At 48.9% G+C, this 18831-nt stretch overlaps 2 protein-coding genes across 2 annotated transcripts in view; both read right to left on the reverse strand.

Moving 5' to 3' along the window:
- LOC132831131 (beta-1,4-mannosyl-glycoprotein 4-beta-N-acetylglucosaminyltransferase-like) overlaps positions 1–18831 on the reverse strand; it is a 195265-nt gene that overhangs the window by 108735 nt on the left and 67699 nt on the right. The window lies entirely within an intron of this gene.
- The window catches only part of tab1 (TGF-beta activated kinase 1/MAP3K7 binding protein 1), a 51294-nt gene continuing 33670 nt past the window's right edge, over positions 1208–18831 (reverse strand). The window contains exons 7-11 of the mRNA XM_060849142.1: positions 12410–12521; positions 8633–8777; positions 7817–8039; positions 7259–7421; positions 1208–3083 (exon numbers count right to left, since the gene is read on the reverse strand). Coding sequence (XP_060705125.1) covers positions 2864–3083; positions 7259–7421; positions 7817–8039; positions 8633–8777; positions 12410–12521 — 863 coding nt within the window. The 3' untranslated portion in view covers positions 1208–2863. The remainder of the gene's footprint in view (positions 3084–7258; positions 7422–7816; positions 8040–8632; positions 8778–12409; positions 12522–18831) is intronic.

Raw genomic sequence — 18831 nt, forward strand, 5'->3', positions numbered from 1 at the left:
ATAAGAGGTAAAAAGCTGAGGAGAGTTGAGGACAATGTCTCTCACCCACAGGGTAGTGTAATTCACTGCTGGAAAAGGGGTATGACTCAGAAATCATAGAAGCATCAAAACAGTATTTCGATATTCACTTATGTTACCGTAGCGACTGGAGCTTTAGACGAAGAGCTGAAAAATGGACAGAACAGAGTCAGATCTTTCTTGACTGGCTCAGACACGATGGGCTAAGGGGCTTCCCATCTGTGCTGTAAAAATACACGAGTCACTAGCTCTGCTGCCATTCACTTGACCATGGATCTTCCTTTATCTTGCTCACACACAAGCCTTTGCTCAAGACTATTTACATCTGTAACATCCCACCAGTCAGACCAAGGGTTCTGAACCAGATACCTGAATGGACTCCCTCTCCCTGCAGAGGCTGTGCAACCGGCTCAGTACTATACATTACAACCTCAATTATCCGAGTTTCTGATTATCCAAATAAGGTGTTAAGGTCCCGACGCTTGGGTAAGCTGTGTTATCCGAACATCTGATTATCTGAACAAAATATTCACCTCAGTGTCGTTTGGATAATCAAGATTGCCATGTAATTCCAGCAATTTCTGTTTTTCTCTCAGTCATCCGGGTCCCAGCGGCCCCAGCCCCTCCCGGGTCCCAGCGACCCCTGCCCCTCCCCCGCCCGGGTCCCAGCGGCCCCTGCCCGTCCCGGGTCCCAGCGGCCCCTGCCCCTCCCCCGCCCGGGTCCCAGCGACCCACCCATCCCCCTCCCTCACCCGGGAACCAGGGACCCCACCCCTCCCCCGCCCTGGTCCCAGCGACCCCACCCCTGCCCCTCCCCCACCCGGGAACCAGGGACCCCACCCCACCCCCGCCCTGGTCCCAGCGACCCCCACACCCCTCCCCTCGCCGGTCCAAGGGATCCCGGTTGTTTCCCAGGGACCTCAGCAAGACATGAGAATGGAGCCCCACATAAATTAAAATGACTGCCCAGCCGAACACAATTCCAAGGGATCCAAGGTGCCGCTATGAAGTGTGAGCCTTTGCCACCCTCAGCTCCATGAACATGAGCCAGAGGGGCAGGAACAGCTGGTGCTGTGCTGCTCATTGGCCGGTCTATTTCAGTTTAATGTCCACCTCCAAACTGTGTCTCAAAGTTTCTTTGTGGAGAGAGCAGGTTGAGAATGGGCATACACATCAAATCATCCTCCTGCAGATTGAGTTCTGGTTTATTTGGAGATCTGACTGCCTGTGCAGGGTACGTACAGACCATTTATAAATAATTCACAGATGGTTAAAGTTTAATTGATGCAGTTGGAGGAAAAGAAACCCTAAGATCAGGAAGTTAGATTAATGAAAAAAAAGTCAACACGAAGAGGAAACTGAAATTGGTAAATTGCAGGTTTGTTAACCACAGAAGAACACCCTTAAATGCAGAAAACATGTTATAAATACATGCTAGGAACAAAATCAAAGTAAAGCGTTTGGAAATGTATCAATCAGTGGAATCGATAAACAGAAAACACAAGCTGCACTGGCTCGAGAGAGAGGACAGGCAGATATGGAGAAACTCCAGAAAATGCAGAAAACTTCAGGGAAGGTCAGAGACAGATAAACCTTTCAAGCCCAATGGGCAATAGCAGAGGACATGCCATTATAACAGCCAGAACGGACAGCACATACAGAGTTACAGTCAGGCTACAAACCAAGCTGAACCCACTAAAGGAAAACTAAGGGCAGCATGGTGGCTCAGTGGTTAACACTGCTGCCTCACAACTCCAGGGACCCGGGATCGATTCCAGCCTCAGGCGACTATGTGTGGAGTTTGCATGTTCTCCCAGTGTCTGCGTGGGTTTCCTCCGGGTGCTCCAGTGTCCTCCCACAGTCTAAAGATGTGCAGGTCAGATGAATTGGCCATGGGAAATATAGACTAATAGGGTAGGGGAATGGATATGGTTGGGATTCTCTTGAGGGTCAGTGTGGACCTGTTGGGCCACACTGGAGGGATTCTATGATTTCAACATCCCAATTGTCATTTAGAATAGACTGGGGGTAGCACATTCTCTCTGGAGAGCAAAATCTCAACCAAACTCTGGCCAATCTGTTTCTGTAACAGTACCCCTTCAGGACTGTCACGTCCTGTGCCCAGAGACCAACACTTTCCCCACTCCAGCCCCTCCTCCGCCAAAGGGTGCATCTCTTTCAGCTCACATCCATCAGGTGACAGTAGACATCCTAATGGAACGTGGAGGGCATCATGGCTGAAGCTGGTCTGTCCCTGATGTGACACTTTCCCTCTGCCCACAGGGTGTGGAGTCCAATGTTACTGCCCTCACAGTGGCCCTGGCAAACTCAGTAAGGAACCAGCCAGTATGACAGCAGCACTGAGAGTGAACAGGAGGACCAACACATCGAGCTGAGCACTTCTCAGCTGGGTTTGAGGTCAAGGCTGCTATGTCAAGACGCACAGAATCCTTCTGAACAAATCTCAGGTGCCAAGATGGCAGTGCTCCCTGACATACAGCACCACCTGCAGTCTCAGTGTCTGTGGGAAAAGATCATTCCACAAAGTCTCTCACTCCAGGAGCTCGCTGATTATGGATTCCTCTTCTGAGGACAGCACTGACACAGAACCCTCAACCGCTCAGTTGTTCAGGGGACCAGTCAGGGGATTGACTTACTCATTCTCCAACTCGGAATTTCTCAGAGATTTGTAACAATGTCCTTGAGAAACAAGACCACAAGGGAACTTTAGCTGCCGTTCAGCTCCGACTCGTCACTGGGAGCTCAGGGTGAGAGCTTTTCTGGAAGTGCAACCCAGACTCTCCCAGCAGCTCTCGCCGTACCAGAGGCAGTGCTCAGCACTCTCTTACTGGCCTCCAGCCACCGTCTGCTCACAGTGGTCCATGGCCCAGAGGCGGTAGAACTCCAGAAAGTCGACATATGGCTCAACACGACCATCCTGGTCAGGTTGCAGGGTCTGAGGGAGTCGGTGACGGTGAAACAGGTGGCTGTGCCCATCACCCGAGCTGGAGCTGCTGCTGTGAGTGTGTGTGTTGGTTGACTGCAGCGTTGCAGTTGGACTTTGACTGTAAAGAAACCACAAGCTTATTAATATATGTTTTGCAGGATTAATTACCTACCTACACTTTGAATCGAACCTTCAGTATCCTAACAATAGAGTAGAGATCCAGGCCGTTTAGTACAGCTTTTTAATTACTTCCTTTCACTACATGCAGTAACAATCTTCCTCCTTCAGCTATTGATCCATTTCCCTTCGAAAGCTGCTCCTGCACCTGTTTTTATTGCTCATGATTTCAGACATTTCCAAATCACCTCTCAGACTTCTCTCCTCAAAGGAGAACAATCCGGGTTCTACAGTTCAACCCGGGATTTGGAAGCTTCTGTTGCCCAGGGAGTACAGGCACAGTGGCTAAGTTACTGGAGGAGCAATGTGCAGAATGGGGAATTAAACCCCAATGCGCTGGACAAGTTAATTTCAGATAATTCATTAAATCCAGAATAAGACGTTATGACAATAATGGTGGTCAGATTGTAAGAAAAACCTGTCTGGTTCACTAATGTACTTTAGGCAAGATTCCTACTATCCTTACCTGGTTTGGTTGACGTGATTCCAGACCTACGGCAACATGGTTGATTCCTAACTGTCCTTTGAAACTGGCGAGTAAGCCACACAATTATATCAAAGGACTACATAAAAGCATATGACCCAAATGAGCCCCTGCTCTCAGAGTTGGGCCTGGGAAAGGCCCAGTCAGGCCATCAAAGTTCTCCTGATTAATAGTTGGTAACATGTTATGATTGGGAGAACTTTGGGGAAAAAATAAAAACAACAGCACTTTAAAAAGGAGGAAGGGAGACAAAGGCAGTGACCATATGGGAAGTGATTCAAACAGAGAAAGAAACCTACACTGCTGTGTGACCCAGCAGGGAATCCGCACAGCTGCTGCCTTTGCTGTTTGGTTTCAAGTACCTCTGGACATCGGAGTTTGTTCTCAGAAAAATAACCAAACAGCGAAATTCACAGCTGACCTTGGAGAAACCTATGTGAGAGAGCTCACTGCAAGGGAACAGCTAAGTGTGTAGTTTTTAACTGTAACCTTACTGTTTTTGGTAAATCTATGATAGTGAGCAGAGTGGGCTCTTTTCTGATTGTATGTTTTTGTTGAGATCTGTCTCTTGACTAAACTTTAAAAATATTTAAAAAACATAGTTACAATGTTAGCCTGAAGATTGGTATGTCACCAGAACCAGATATTTCAGAATTTTAAAAGACATAGCTATGGGGATGGTGGATGCAAAATCTTCCAAAATACTGTATTTCCTGTACATTGGAAGACAGTGAATGTCAACCCATTATTTAAAAAGGGAGGGAGAGATAGAGATAAACTAAGGAACAAATCTATTATAAAAGATGAAATAAATGGAAACTTGGAAAATAATGATCTGATTGGGCATACTCAGCATTGATTTCTGAATGGGAACTAGTGTTTCGCAAACCTGCCAAAGATTTTGTTTGCGCATGATACAAACAGACTTATCAAAAAGTTGTTCTACCCATCATACAAACGAGTAATGTGGTTTGTTAATTGTTAGCTTTCAGGGTGGTGCACATATTGGAAACTTCACATTTTAATACATCGGGCCCTGTTTGTGTAGAAAGAACGAACATGGGGACACACACACACACACACACACACACACACACACACACACACACCACCTGTCTCAACAAAACAGTTGACAGCCACTTGTTGAGTCATTTCTGAGGGTAATTCCAGGATCAGAGTCAATCAACTTGACTTCAAATTTAAACAGAGTCTGACAGTTAAAGGTCAATCACCATCCAACTGAAGCATTCTCCAGCGCGAAACCAAATCCACTTTCCAACCAATCAGCACTCTCCTCTCGGAATAGAGCTTTTCTCCCCCCCACCCCCCTCACTCTGGTACTTCTAGCAAAGTGCCCTGATGAGTGCAAGGTGAGAAGCTTTAACAAACCCCATTTTTGTTCAATATGCTAGAGAAGTGATTGCTGGGCCTCTTGCTGAGATATTTGTATCATCGATAGTCACAGGTGAGGTGCCGGAAGACTGGAGGTTGGCAAATATGGTGCCACTGTTTAAGGGTGGTAAGGACAAGCCAGGGAACTATAGACCAGTGAGCCTGACCTCGGTGGTGGGCAAGTTGTTGGAGGGAATCCTGAGGGACAGGATGTACATGTATTTAGAAAGGCAAGAACTGATTCGGGATAGTCAGCATGGCTTTGTGCGTGGGAAATCATGTCTCACAAACTTGATTGAGATTTTTGAAGAAGTAACAAAGAAGATTGATGAGGGCAGAGCAGTAGATGTGGTCGATATGGACTTCAGTAAGGAGTGCGACAAGGTCCCCCATGGGAGATTGATTAGCAAGGTTAGATCTCACGGAATACAGGGAGAACTAGCCATTTGGATACAGAACTGGCTCAAAAGGAAGACGACAGAGGGTGGTGGTGGAGGGTTGTTTTTCAGACTGCAGGCCTGTGACCAGTGGAGTGCCACAAGGATCGGTGCTGGGTCCTCTACTTTTTGACATTTACATAAATGATTTGGACGTGAGCATAAGAGATACAGTTAGTAAGTTTGCAGATGACACCAAAATTGGAGGTGCAGTGGACAGCGAAGAGGGTTACCTCAGATTACAACAGGATCTGGACCAGATGGGCCAATGGGCTGAGAAATGGCAGATGGAGTTTAATTCAGATAAATGCGAGGTGCTGCATTTTGGGAAAGCAAATTTTAGTAGGACTTGTACACTTAATGGTAAGGTCCTAGGGAGAGAACAGAGACACCTTGGAGTGCAGGTTCATAGCTCCTTGAAAGTGGAGTCACAGATAGATAGGATAGCGAAGGCGGCGTTTGGTATGCTTTCCTTTACTGGTCAGAATATTGAGTACAGGAGTTGGGAGGTCATGTTGCGGCTATATAGGACACTGGTTATTCCACTGTTGGAATATTGCCTGCAATTCTAGTCTCCTTCCTATCAGAAAGATATTGTGAAACTTGAAAGGCTTCAAAAAAGATTTACAAGGATGTTGCCAGGGTTGGAGGATCAGAGCTACAGGGAGAGGCTGAACAGGCTGGGGCTGTTTTCCCTGGAGCGTCGGAGGCAGGGGGTGACCTTATAGAGGTTTACAAAATTATGAGGGGCATGGATAGGGTAAATAGACAGTCTTTTCCCTGGGGTTGGGGAGTCCAGAACTAGAGGGCATAGATTTAGGGTGAGAGGGGAAAGATATAAAAGGGGCAACTTTTTCTCACAGAGGGTGGTACTTGTAAGGAATGAGCTGCCAGAGGATGTGGTGGAGGATGGTACAATTGTAACATTTAAGAGGCATTTGGATGGGTATATGAATCGGAAGGGTTTGGAGGGATATGGGCTGGGTGCTGGCAGGTGGGACTAGATTGGGTTGGGATATCTAGTCGACATGGACGGGTTGGACCGAAGGGTCTGTTTCAATGCTGTACAGCTCTATGACTTGAATGAAATGGAAACAGCTCAACACTACTCAGGACAAGACAGCCTGCTTATGGCCACCCAGTCTAACCCTCTCCTTTTGTTTCTGGAGAACTGGTCTCCAGCTGCCTGCACCTTCAGGCATGGAGCAACAGTGTGAAAGGCATGTAGCTCCTGACTCTGAACAGAAACAGAGCAGCGTCTCACCCACCACTACGCGTGGTTCCAGTGACCTCTTTTTTACAGTGTTATGACACAACCCTATTTGTTACCCTCACTGCCTCCATGCCCTCTTAACTCCCTCACATCTTCTCAGCTTCCTTTGCTGCTCCAAATCTCCCCTCTTACTGTGTCTAAGCTCCTCACCCACTGCTGGCTGAGCTGGTGAGGAATTGCACGTGGCCATTTAATCTCCCTAAGAAGATGCATCAAGAGGTGTGCCTAGTTCTCCGAGGTCATGTGTTCGGCCTGGGAGATCGCTGAAGGAGGAGACAGTTTTCGAGCATTGTCAATAAATACAGCTGAACCTTCACCTGCAGTACCTCCTAGATAAAGTGGGGAGCTGGTTGTGCTAGATACCCTGAGCAAGGGCAGTGACTGGATCGATATACATCAGAAAAAGAGGTCAGCAGCTCAGCTACAAAAGCAAGTGGTGTCCATCTGCCACAACACGCCCTATCTCCCGCAGCTAAAGCCCCTCCTCCCCCCCCCCCACTCCGTGGAAACTCCTGCTCAGCTGCACTTACCTGTTGGTGAGTGTGGGTGTTGTCTCATCCCCTGTTGAGTTGCTATGGTTACCATTCATCATCTGATTCTGGGATGGCATCACTAGGGAGAGAGTGACACTGGTTTTTCCAAGTGTTCCCTGTGTGCTGGTGTAGGGAACAGAGACTGGATAGATTCGACCCCCTGGGGGGGGGGGGGGGGAAGAGAAGAGAAGATAAACCACTTAGAGATTGAGACAAACACACAGAAATATCAATGGACACACAAATACCCTTGAATCCATCCAGTTTGTCACACACACATCAACATCACCCACCCATAACTATCTGACCCCAACCCTCAGCCTCTTTCTTGAAGAGAGAAAAAGCAACTGGAAGCATAAATCCAATCTACAGAAATAAATTTGGTCATTTCCCTCCTCTCCACCAACCCAGAACTGCGGTTCTTTAGTTTTCTAGCTCCTGCTCTATGCAGGACATACAGGATTAAACAACAGAAGCATCCCAAAACTCAGGGCCTCTGCCTCTCACTGTGTCACTGGTTTTTTATGGGTTGCTCCGTCAAGTGGTGTTGCCTACCTGGTGCAGGGCTCATAGACGATTGGCTCATTTCCCCAAGAGGGTAGTTGAAGTTTCGTATCAGGAGGGTCATGTCCTCGTGTTTGTCACAGAACTTTGACCTTTCACCTCTACTGACAAAGGTGTCACGATGTATCCGTCGAACCCGGTCAACCACAGCCTGGGCTACAGCGTCCAGTGAGCTCTGCAGGGCAAACTCTGTCGCCACCATTGCAGCAATCTCCTGCACAGGGCCAAAGCAGCAGCTCATTAGTATAACAGGATACATAGCACTCCACACAGTAAGGAAGGGGGAGGTGAGTCGGAGAGAGGGGGAGTGAAGGGGGAGAGGGGGAGAGGCAGAATGGGAAGGGGTGAGGCCAGAGAATGAGGGGTTGGGACCAGAACATGGGGAACAGAGAGCAATGGGCGGAGCCCACAGTGACAGGCAGAGTCAAAGAACAAGGACGCAGAGCAGAACTTGATATTGCAGGAAGAAGTTGGAGAGTGAGGGGAATGGGGCAGTGGAGCAGAAAGGGTGTGGAGAATTTGGGGTGGGAGAAGGGTAACTAGGTGGTGTGGGGGAGAGGGGGGTGCTGAGTGCAGAAGGGAGTTTTGAACTGGATGGGGATTGTGTGTGTGGGGGGGGCGGTGCGAGGGGGTAGGGGTGGAGTGAGGGTTGTGCTGAGTGAGGTGGGAGGGTGGTAGGCAGGGGTGATGAGTGCTGGGTGGTGATCAAAACTCTTGGTGAATCACTCTTACACTCAGTTCCTCTGTATTCAAAAACTGTAACTTGCTCCCGCGCTCTCAGCTGTAATATGGTCATACATACTCCACCTGGTTAGCTTGTCCTGGACCATGAGCTGCCTCCAGGGCCTTATACAATCCATCGGTCATCAAGACCAGAAAGCCTGTCAATCCATCCAGGGCCTGTCCTCCGTGTATCTCAGGCTCTGCAATGATTGGCTTTGTCTTGGCAGCACTTCAAGCAGAAAGAGGAATCTGATTATTGTACGAGTAATCACAGCTGGGTACAATGGTAACTCGGGAAAGTGAGCTATGCATGTATGTATTACCTATCCCCAAAAGCCCTCCACTGGAGGGGGGTAGGGGTAGGTGGTGGTAGGGAGCTGCCTTTTTGATTTGCTGCAGTCCATGTAATGTAGGCACAATTGCAACATTTAAGACACATTTGGATGGGTACACGAATAGGAAGGGTTTGGAGGAATATGAGCCGGGTGATGGCAATTGGGACAAGATTGAGTTGGGATATCTGGTTGGCATGGACGGGTTGGACCAAAGGGTCTGTTTCCATGCTGTACATCTCTATGACTCTATGTACCCATCCAGGCAAATGGAGAGTATTCCAAGACACTTGTGCCATATAGATGGTGGACAGACTTTGCAGAGTCAGGAGGTGGATTACTTGTTGCAGGATACCTCATCTCTAACCCACTCTTGTTGCTGTAGTTATATGGCTGATCCAGTTCAGTTTCTGGTCAATGGTAACCCCCAGGAAAATGACGGTGTGACACTTAAAGATTACAATCTCAATGAAAGCACAAGGTGGTGGTTAATGCCCCTTGTTGGAGATCATCATTGTGTTAGTTGTCACTTTTCAGCCCAAGCCTGGATATTGTCCAGTTTTGCTGCATTTGGACAAGGAGTGCTTCAGTATCTGACCAGTTGCGAATGGTGTTGAGTGTTATACAATCAGCAATGAACATCTCCATTTACAATGGAGGTAAGGTCACTCATCAAGCAACTGAAGATAGATGGGTCTAGGATGCTGCTCTGAGGAACTCCTGCAGAGATGTCCTCAAGCTGAAATGACTGACCTCCAATAAACTACAGCCAGAGATACCAGGTACGACTCCAACCAGTGAAGAGTCTCCCCATTTCCAATTCCCATTGTCCCCAGTTTTTCTAGAGCCCCACACTGTCAAATATTGCCCAAATGTAGCTGAACGTGCTTCACTGTGGAGTGCTGCAGCTAAGTAATTAAGGCAAAGACGTGTTTTGTGTTTTTCCTAAACATTTTCAGCCTCAGGAATTGATTCTTACTCTGCTGCAGGTAGAGGGATAGGCAAAAATGGAGTGGGGTGGAGGGTGGTGATGTTAGGAAAAGAGGAAATCAGTGTAATAGCCAGAAAGGATGTTGGCACAGACAACTGAGACAGAGAATCATTTGGGAGGAGCTAAGAAGCCACAAGAGGTTGGAAACGTTCGTGGGAGTCATCAACAGGTCTCCAAGCAGTAGTGGTGAGGTTAGAGATGGCATTTGACATGTATGCAAAAGCTTACTTTGCCTACCTATAGATTGGGCAAACCATATTTGCATTAAAAACTTTGGCAGATGAATTCCTAGAGAGTGGATAAAATATTTTTAGGCTAGTTGCAGAACTAATGTGGAGGGAGGCTACCAGAGATTTGGTCTTGTGCAATCTTGTTGTGAGAGGACCTTTAGGAAAACGTGACCGTTACCTGATAGCATTCTTCAACAGGATAGAAAGTGAAGTCGTCCAATCAAAAACTAGAGTCCTCAATCTAAGTAAAGGAAACTGTGATGGTAGGAGGGTTCAATTGGCTATGATAGACCAGGTACTTCATTAAAAGGCATGACAGTGGACAGGTAATCAGTAATGTTTAAGGAATGAATGCATGTATTGCAAAAGTTATGCATTACTTTTGGGCAAAAGATAACAGGAAAAGTGGCGTAACTATGGTTAACAGAAGAAATAAGGACAATTACATCCAAAAAGGAGTCATTTAAATTGCTAGAAAATAGTAGCAGACTCTGAGGACTAAAGTCGTTTAGAACATAGCAAAGGAGGACCTAGAAGTTGATTAAGAGGGGAAAAATAGAATGAGGATAAATTTGCAAGGCACAGAAAAAGTGGACAATAAGAGATTCTAAAAGTAAGAAGAAAAAGATTCATGAAGCCAATGTAGGCCCCTTATTGTATCAATAATAGAGAACAAGGAAATGGCAGAAAGGTTGATCAAATACTTTATAGCTCTATCAGAGAGGACAACAACTGAAATTTATAACGAGTTTGGTGGAGAGAGCAGAGGGTCAGAGACTGATTTTAAAATTTTAAGCAAGGCATTATGAGGTTATGAAAGCAGAGCTAGCAGAAGTGCATTGGTAAACTTAGGTTAAAGGACAGACATATTTTCGAATAAATGAAGAAACAATGTAAAAGGTGTGCCAGGGCAAATGATTTGACAAAATGTAAAAAGCAGCAAAAAGAGTCAACAAGTAATAGAAACAGAAATAAGAGTACAAAAGTAAGCTAGAAACATAAAATATACAGTAAGAGTTTCTACAAATATTTAAATAAAAATGCTAACAAAGTGAGCACTGGTCCTATAGAAAGTGAAACTGGAGAATTAATAATAGGAACTCAGATGAATTGAAAAGGCATTTGGCCTCAGCCTTCACTACAGAATATTCCAGAAGCAGGATAAATCAGGAAATGGAGGGAAAAAGGAATCAGGAAAATCACAAATCAGCAGAGAAGTGACACTGAGTAAATTGTTGGAGCTGTAACTGACAAATGCCTGGATCCCAATGAACTTCACCTGAAGGGTCTTTAAAGCAACTAGTGAGAGAGTTGATGCATTGGTTTTAAGTTTTCAAAACTCTTGAGTCAAGGATAGTCCTATTAGATTATAAAATGGCAAACGTAACTGCTTTGTTCAAAAGGGAAGGAAACAGAAAGGAGGAAACTACAAACCAAATAGCTTAACATCTATCGTTAGGAAGATGTTCAAAGCTATTATTAAGGAAGTTATAGCAGGAAACATGGAGGAGTTCAAGGTAATCAGGCAGAGGCTTTGTGAAAGGGAAGCTGATCAAACTTTCAGAATTTTTTTTGAAGAAGTGACACACACTGAGAAACTGATGGATATACCGTACTGAGATTTCCTGATAATATTTGATAGGGTACCATAACGGTTATTGTGGAAAATTAAAAGCTCATGTTGTAGGGGTGGATAGCTAATGGGATGTTAGAATCGGCATAAATTGGTTGGCAAGTAGCAACGAATGACGTGCCACCAGGGTCAGTGCTGGGATTTCATTTGGTTTGGAGTTAATTGGGAGGACACAGTGAAATAAAAGCAGGCCTTGTCAGTGGCACATCACATGAACAAATTGAAGAGAGACACATTGATAGCAAGAGTCTATAACATTGGCTGAAAAGTGGCATTCTGACAGCATACCAGGCATACCATTGAGGGTCATGTGGTGTAGTGGTAGTGTCCCTGCCTCTGGGTGAGTAGATCCAGGTTCGAGTCCCACCTGTCCCAGACTGAATAGGTTGATTAACAACACTTCCTCGGCTCCTACACATCCCAATTCATACCCAGCCAGCACTGACTAACTCTGCCTGGGTCCCACATTAATGACTTCACTCTCTAAAACTTGTTTTTATGTTTCACAGGAAGTGTAGGCCAGAAAGCAGTGAATGAAACTGGTAAACAGGAGAAAATGTCAAGAATGAGCTAATGTTTCTGGAAGGAGCAGGCAGAGCTTTACATTGTCAAGTCTGCACAACACTCTAATAGTCTAACAAACCAAAGACTTTTCTAAAAATAAGGCTTCCTTACCTCAGCGTTTCCACATCACTGTAACTATATTTCATTCTGTAATCTCCAATCCTGCGACTGCTGTCGTGACCTCCAATCAGCCCAAACTGTTTTATTTTTGTTGTATCCAAACCTACAGGTGAGACAGAAAGCCGTGAATCAGAAGGGGTGGCACGGCAGTGCAGTAGATAGCATTGCTGCCTCACAGTGTCAGCTGCCCAGGTTCAATCCCAGCTTCAAGTGACTGTCCACATGGAGTTTGCACATTCTCCCTAATTCCTTCAGGTGCTTGGCTTACCTCCCATAGTCCCATGGCACGCAGGTTAGGTACATTGGCCATGCTAAAGTGCCCAGTGTCCATAGATGTGCAGGCTAGGTGGATTAGCCACAAGAAATGCAGGATTACAGGGACAGTGTGGGACTGGGGTGGTAAACTCTTCAGAGTTGGTGCAAACTTGATGGGCTGATGACCAGAGAATCTAGAACCAGGGGCCCCACAGTTTAAGGAAATGGGGTAAGCCATTTACAATCGAAATGAGGAGAAATTTCTTCACCCAAGAGTGGCGAGTCTGTAGAATCGTCTGCCTCAACAAATGATTGGGACCAAAAGGAGCATTTAAACATAGGTCTTAGGGCTAAGGGAACCAAAGGGAATAAGGAGAAAGCATGGACAGGGTTCTTAGTAGGACAATCAGGCATGACTAGATATGGAAACATAGGAAACATTATTAGAAGTGGACTATTTGGCCCTTCAAACCTGGTCAGCAATTCAATGAGATTTTTTACAGCACTGGCTTGGGAGCAGACATGTCCAACAAGCCCGGGGGCAGGGCCCGCACTCTGGGCAGTGAGAGCCCAACGCTGGGGGCAGGGCCCGCACTTGGGGCAGTGAGACCCCGACGCTGGGGGCAGGGCCCGCACTCGGGGCAGTGAGACCCCGACACCGGGGGCAGGGCCCGCACTCGGGGCAGTGAGACCCCGACAGCGGGGGCAGGGCCCGCACCCTGGGCAGTGAGACCCCGACACCGGGGGCAGGGCCCGCACCCGGGGCAGTGAGACCCCGACACCGGGGGCAGGGCCCGCACTCGGGGCAGTGAGACCCCGACACCGGGGGCAGGGCCCGCACTCGGGGCAGTGAGACCCTGATACCGGGGGCAGGGCCCGCACTCGGGGCAGTGAGACCCCGACAGCGGGGGCAGGGCCCGCACTCGGGGCAGTGAGACCCCGACGCCGGGGGCAGGGCCCGCACTCGGGGCAGTGAGACCCCGACGCCGGGGGCAGGGCCCGCACTCGGGGCAGTGAGACCCCGACGCCGGGGGCAGGGCCCGCACTCGGGGCAGTGAGACCCCGACGCCGGGGGCAGGGCCCGCACTCTGGGCAGTGAGACCCCGACACCGGGGGCAGTGAGACCCCGACACCGGGGGCAGGGCCCGCACTCTGGGCAGTGAGACCCCGACACCGGGGGCAGTGAGACCCCGACACCGGGGGCAGGGCCCGCACTCGGGGCAGTGAGACCCCGACACCGGGGGCAGGGCCCGCACTCGGGGCAGTGAGACCCCGACACCGGGGGCAGGGCCCGCACTCGGGGCAGTGAGACCCCGACACCGGGGGCAGGGCCCGCACTCGGGGCAGTGAGACCCCGACACCGGGGGCAGGGCCCGCACTCGGGGCAGTGAGACCCCGACACCGGGGGCAGGGCCCGCACTCGGGGCAGTGAGACCCCGACACCGGGGGCAGGGCCCGCACTCGGGGCAGTGAGACCCCGACACCGGGGGCAGGGCCCGCACTCGGGGCAGTGAGACCCCGACACCGGGGGCAGGGCCCGCACTCGGGGCAGTGAGACCCCGACGCCGGGGGCAGGGCCCGCACTCGGGGCAGTGAGACCCCGACGCCGGGGGCAGGGCCCGCACTCGGGGCAGTGAGACCCCGACGCCGGGGGCAGGGCCCGCACTCTGGGCAGTGAGACCCCGACGCTGGGGGCAGGGCCCGCACTCTGGGCAGTGAGACCCCGACGCTGGGGGCAGGGCCCGCACTCGGGGCAGTGAGACCCCGACATCGGGGGCAGGGCCCGCACTCGGGGCAGTGAGACCCTGACACCGGGGGCAGGGCCCGCACTCTGGGCAGTGAGACCCCGACACCGGGGGCAGGGCCCGCACTCTGGGCAGTGAGACCCCGACACCGGGGGCAGGGCCCGCACTCTGGGCAGTGAGACCCCGACATCGGGGGCAGGGCCCGCACTCGGGGCAGTGAGACCCTGACACCGGGGGCAGGGCCCGCACTCTGGGCAGTGAGACCCCGACACTGGGGGGCAGGGCCCGCACTCGGGGCAGTGAGACCCCGACACCGGGGGCAGGGATTACACAATGTCCCTCTCTTCAACCATGCACTGTGCAGCCACCATACTCCCAAATGCACACTGCCCATCTCCCCAGCCAACTGTTCACTCTCATCCCTCCAATAACTGAGGGCAGTTTAGTCCTTCTCTTCCCCATGGTTGACACTAACAAACGTGAACAGAAACAGTTTACACAATCGTCTTTTTCTTGTGCATATCTAAATTAAATTGTTTTCTCCATATATTAATATAAATCTGCATTATGTAATAAAAGATAGGTTTAGAGATGGAAATTAACTGACCACGTGTCTGATCACATTATGAATTCTGCGGGCGACCATTATCAATAGTCAGAGTTGAAAGTGTGTTGTTGGAAACGCACACAGTCGGTCAGGCAACATCTCAGGAGCAGGAGAATTGACAATAGACAATAGGTGCAGGAGTAGGCCATTCTGCCCTTTGAGCGAGCACCACCATTTATTATGATCATGGCTGATCATCCAAAATCAGTATCTTGTTCCTGCCTTATCTCCATAACCCTTGATTCCACTCTCTAAGAACTCTATCCATCTCTTTCTTGAAAGTATCCAGAGACTTGGCAGAGCATTCCATATACCCACCACTCTCTGGGTGAAGAAGCTTCTCCTTAACCGTTCTAAATGGCCTACCCCTGATTTTTAAACTGCGTCCTCTTGTTCTGGAATCACCCATCAGCAGAAACATGCCTCCAGAGTGTCCAATCCTTAATCTCATACATCTCAATCAGATCCTCTCTCATCCTTCTAAACTCAAGGGTATATCAGGAATGAAGGATGCTTTCCAGCACCACACTCCTGACTCTGATCTCCAGCACCTGAGTCCTTACTTTCTCCTCAGTTAATATTGCACAATATAGTTGACTCTCAATTCCCCTCTGAAATGGCCTTGTAAGCCACTCTGTTGTACCAATTGCTACAAAGTCTCAAAGAAACGACACTGGACTGATCATCTGGCAGCTATCTAGGCACCAAAAAAAACAACAGCAGAAACAGCCCTGTCAACCCTGCAAAGTCCTCCTCACTAACCTCTGAGGGCTACTGCCAACACTGGGAGAGCTGTCTCAGACAAGTCAAGCAACAGCCTGACATAGTCATACTAATGGAATCATACCTTACAGACAATGTCCCAGATCCCATCATTACCATCCCTCGATATGTCCTGTCCCACTGGCAAGACACAGCCAGCAGAGGTGGTAGCACAGTGGGATACAGTCAGGAGGGAGCTGCCCCAAGGGTCCTCAGCATTGACTCCAGACCCCATGGCATCTCATGGCTTCAGGTGAAACACGTGTAAAGAAACCTCCTGCTGGTTACCACTTACTGTCCTCCCTCAGCTGATGAACCAGATACACCCTGCTGAGCAACACTTAGAGGAGGCACTGAGGCTGGCAAAAGGCACGAAGTATATTCTGGGGGGTAGATTTCAATGTCCACACAAAGAGTGGCTCTGCAGCAGCAGTACTACTGATTGAGCTGGTCGGGTCCTAAAGGACATAACTGCTAGACTGGGTCGGTGACAGGTGGTAAGGAAACCAGCAAGAGGAAAAAACATACTTAATCTCATCCTTACCAATCCGCCAGCTGCAGATGCATCTGTCCATGACAGTATTGATAAGAGCAACCACTGCACAGTCTGTCCAGACAAAGTCCACCTTCACATTGAGAATAACCTCAATTGTGTTGTGTGGCACTATGCTAAATGGGACAGACTGAAAATGTGTTGCTGGTTAAAGCACAGCAGATTAGGCAGCATCCAAGGAACAGGAAATTCGACATTTCGAGCCAGAGCCCTTCATCAGGAATGAGGAGAGTGTGCCAAGCAGGCTAAGATAAAAGGTAAGGAGGAGGAACTTGGGGGAGGGGTGATGGAGATGTGATAGGTGGAAGGAGGTCAAGGTGAGGGTGATAGGCCGGAGTGGGGTGGGGGCGGAGAGGTCAGGAAGAAGATTGCAGGTTAGGAGGGCGGTGCTGAGTTGAGGGAACCGACTGAGACAAGGTGGGGGGAGGGGAAATGAGGAAACTGGAGAAATCTGAGTTCATCCCTTGTGGTTGGGGGGTTCCCAGGCGGAAGATGAGGCGCTCTTCCTCCAACCGTCGTGTTGTTATGTTCTGGCTATGGAGGAGTCCAAGGACCTGCATGTCCTCGGTGGAGTGGGAGGGAGAGCTAAAGTGTTGAGCCACGGGGTGGTTGGGTTGGTTGGTCCGGGCGTCCCAGAGGTGTTCTCTGAAGTGTTCCGCAAGTAAGCGGCCCGTCTCCACCGAGGACATGCAGGTCCTTGGACTCATCCATCGGCAGAACATAACAACACGACGGCTGGAGGAGGAGCGCCTCATCTTCCGCCTGGGAACCCTCCAACCACAAGGAATGAACTCAGATTTCTCCAGTTTCCTCATTTCCCCTCCCCCAACCTTGTCTCAGTCGGTTCCCTCAACTCAGCACCACCCTCCTAACCTGCAATCTTCTTCCTGACCTCTCCGCCCCCACCCCACTCCAGCCTATTACCCTCACCTTGACCTCCTTCCACCTATCACATCTCCATCGCCCCTCCCCCAAGTCCCTCCTCCCTACCTTTTATCTTAGCCTGCTTGGCGCACACTCCTCATTCCTGATGAAGGGCTCTGGCCCGAAACGTCGAATTTCCTGTTCCTTGGATGCTGCCTGACCTGCTGCGCTTTAACCAGCAACACATTTTCAGCTGTGATCTCCAGCATCTGCAGACCTCACTTTTTACTACTAAATGGGACAGACTTCAAACAGATCTAACTAGTCAAGACTGGGCATCCATGAGGCGATGTGGGCCGTCAACAGACCAGAATCGTAGTCCAGCACAATCTGTAAAATCATGGCCTGCCATATCCCCCATTCAACCATTACCATCAAGCCTGGGGATCGACCCTGGTTCAAGGGAGAGTGCAGGAGGGCATGCCAAGGGCAGTACCAGGCAGCACCTAAAAAGGAGGTGCCAGTCTGGTGAATCCTTGCATGTCAGACAGCATCAGCAGCAACTGATTGCTAAACAATCCCAGATCAAAGCTCTGCAGGCCTGCCAGATTTCAGGTGTGAAGGGTAGTGGGGCGATTTAACATCTCACTGAAGGGGGTGGCTCCACAAATATTCCCATCCTCAATGATGGAAAAGTCCAACACATCAATGCAAAAGATAAAGCTGAAGCTTTTGCAGGAATTTTCAGACAGAAGTGCTGAGTGGATGGTCCATACCAGTGTTCAGCCAATTTGATTCACTCCATGTGATATCAAGAAATGGTTGGAGACACTGGATACTGCAAAACCTATGGGCCCTGACAACATTCCAGAAATAGTACCTAAGACTTGTGCTCCAGAACTTGCCACCCCACTTAGCCAAGCTGTTCCAGTACAGTTATAACACTGGCAGCTACCCAACAATGTGGAAAGTTGCCCAAGTGTGTATTGTACATAAAAAAAACTGCTCCATCAGCAGTAAAGTGATGGAAGGTGTCATCAATAGTGCAGTCAAGTAGCATCTGCTCAGCAATAACCTGCTCAGTGACAGCCAGGTCTGGTTGGGATGGTCTTCAGAGGGTTGATGCAGACACAGTGGATTGAATGGCCACTTTCTGCACCGTAGGGATTCTATGATTCGCCAACCCGTCACATTCTCAATTATTGTCGGAATGATGAATTGAACCTATAATCTAACCTATGACGAGACTGATTTAGTTTGGTAAACTTGGCTGACATGGACGATTTAGACCGAACAGTCTGTTTCCGTGCTGTATGACTCTATGGCTATTACACTAACAACTCGTTGTTTCCCTCAGTGAAAAAATAATTAACACCTTATTATAATGAAATGTGGCAAAAAATAATGCTGCAACACAGGAATGCTGTCCTCCATTAGATTTGCTGAAGTTCCAATTTGAGGTGATATGCAGCATACTTAGTACAGAAAATACATTAGTGGAATATGTTCATTCAAGGTTACTGAGATTATTAATATCATTAAAACATCATTTATGCATTAATCCATGAAAGAAATATATACCAAAAACAAACAAGAGTCAAAACTCTGGAAAATGGGATAGGGTATG

Source organism: Hemiscyllium ocellatum, chromosome 33 (genome assembly GCF_020745735.1).
Source record: "Hemiscyllium ocellatum isolate sHemOce1 chromosome 33, sHemOce1.pat.X.cur, whole genome shotgun sequence".
Classification (NCBI taxonomy): Eukaryota; Metazoa; Chordata; class Chondrichthyes; order Orectolobiformes; family Hemiscylliidae; genus Hemiscyllium; species Hemiscyllium ocellatum.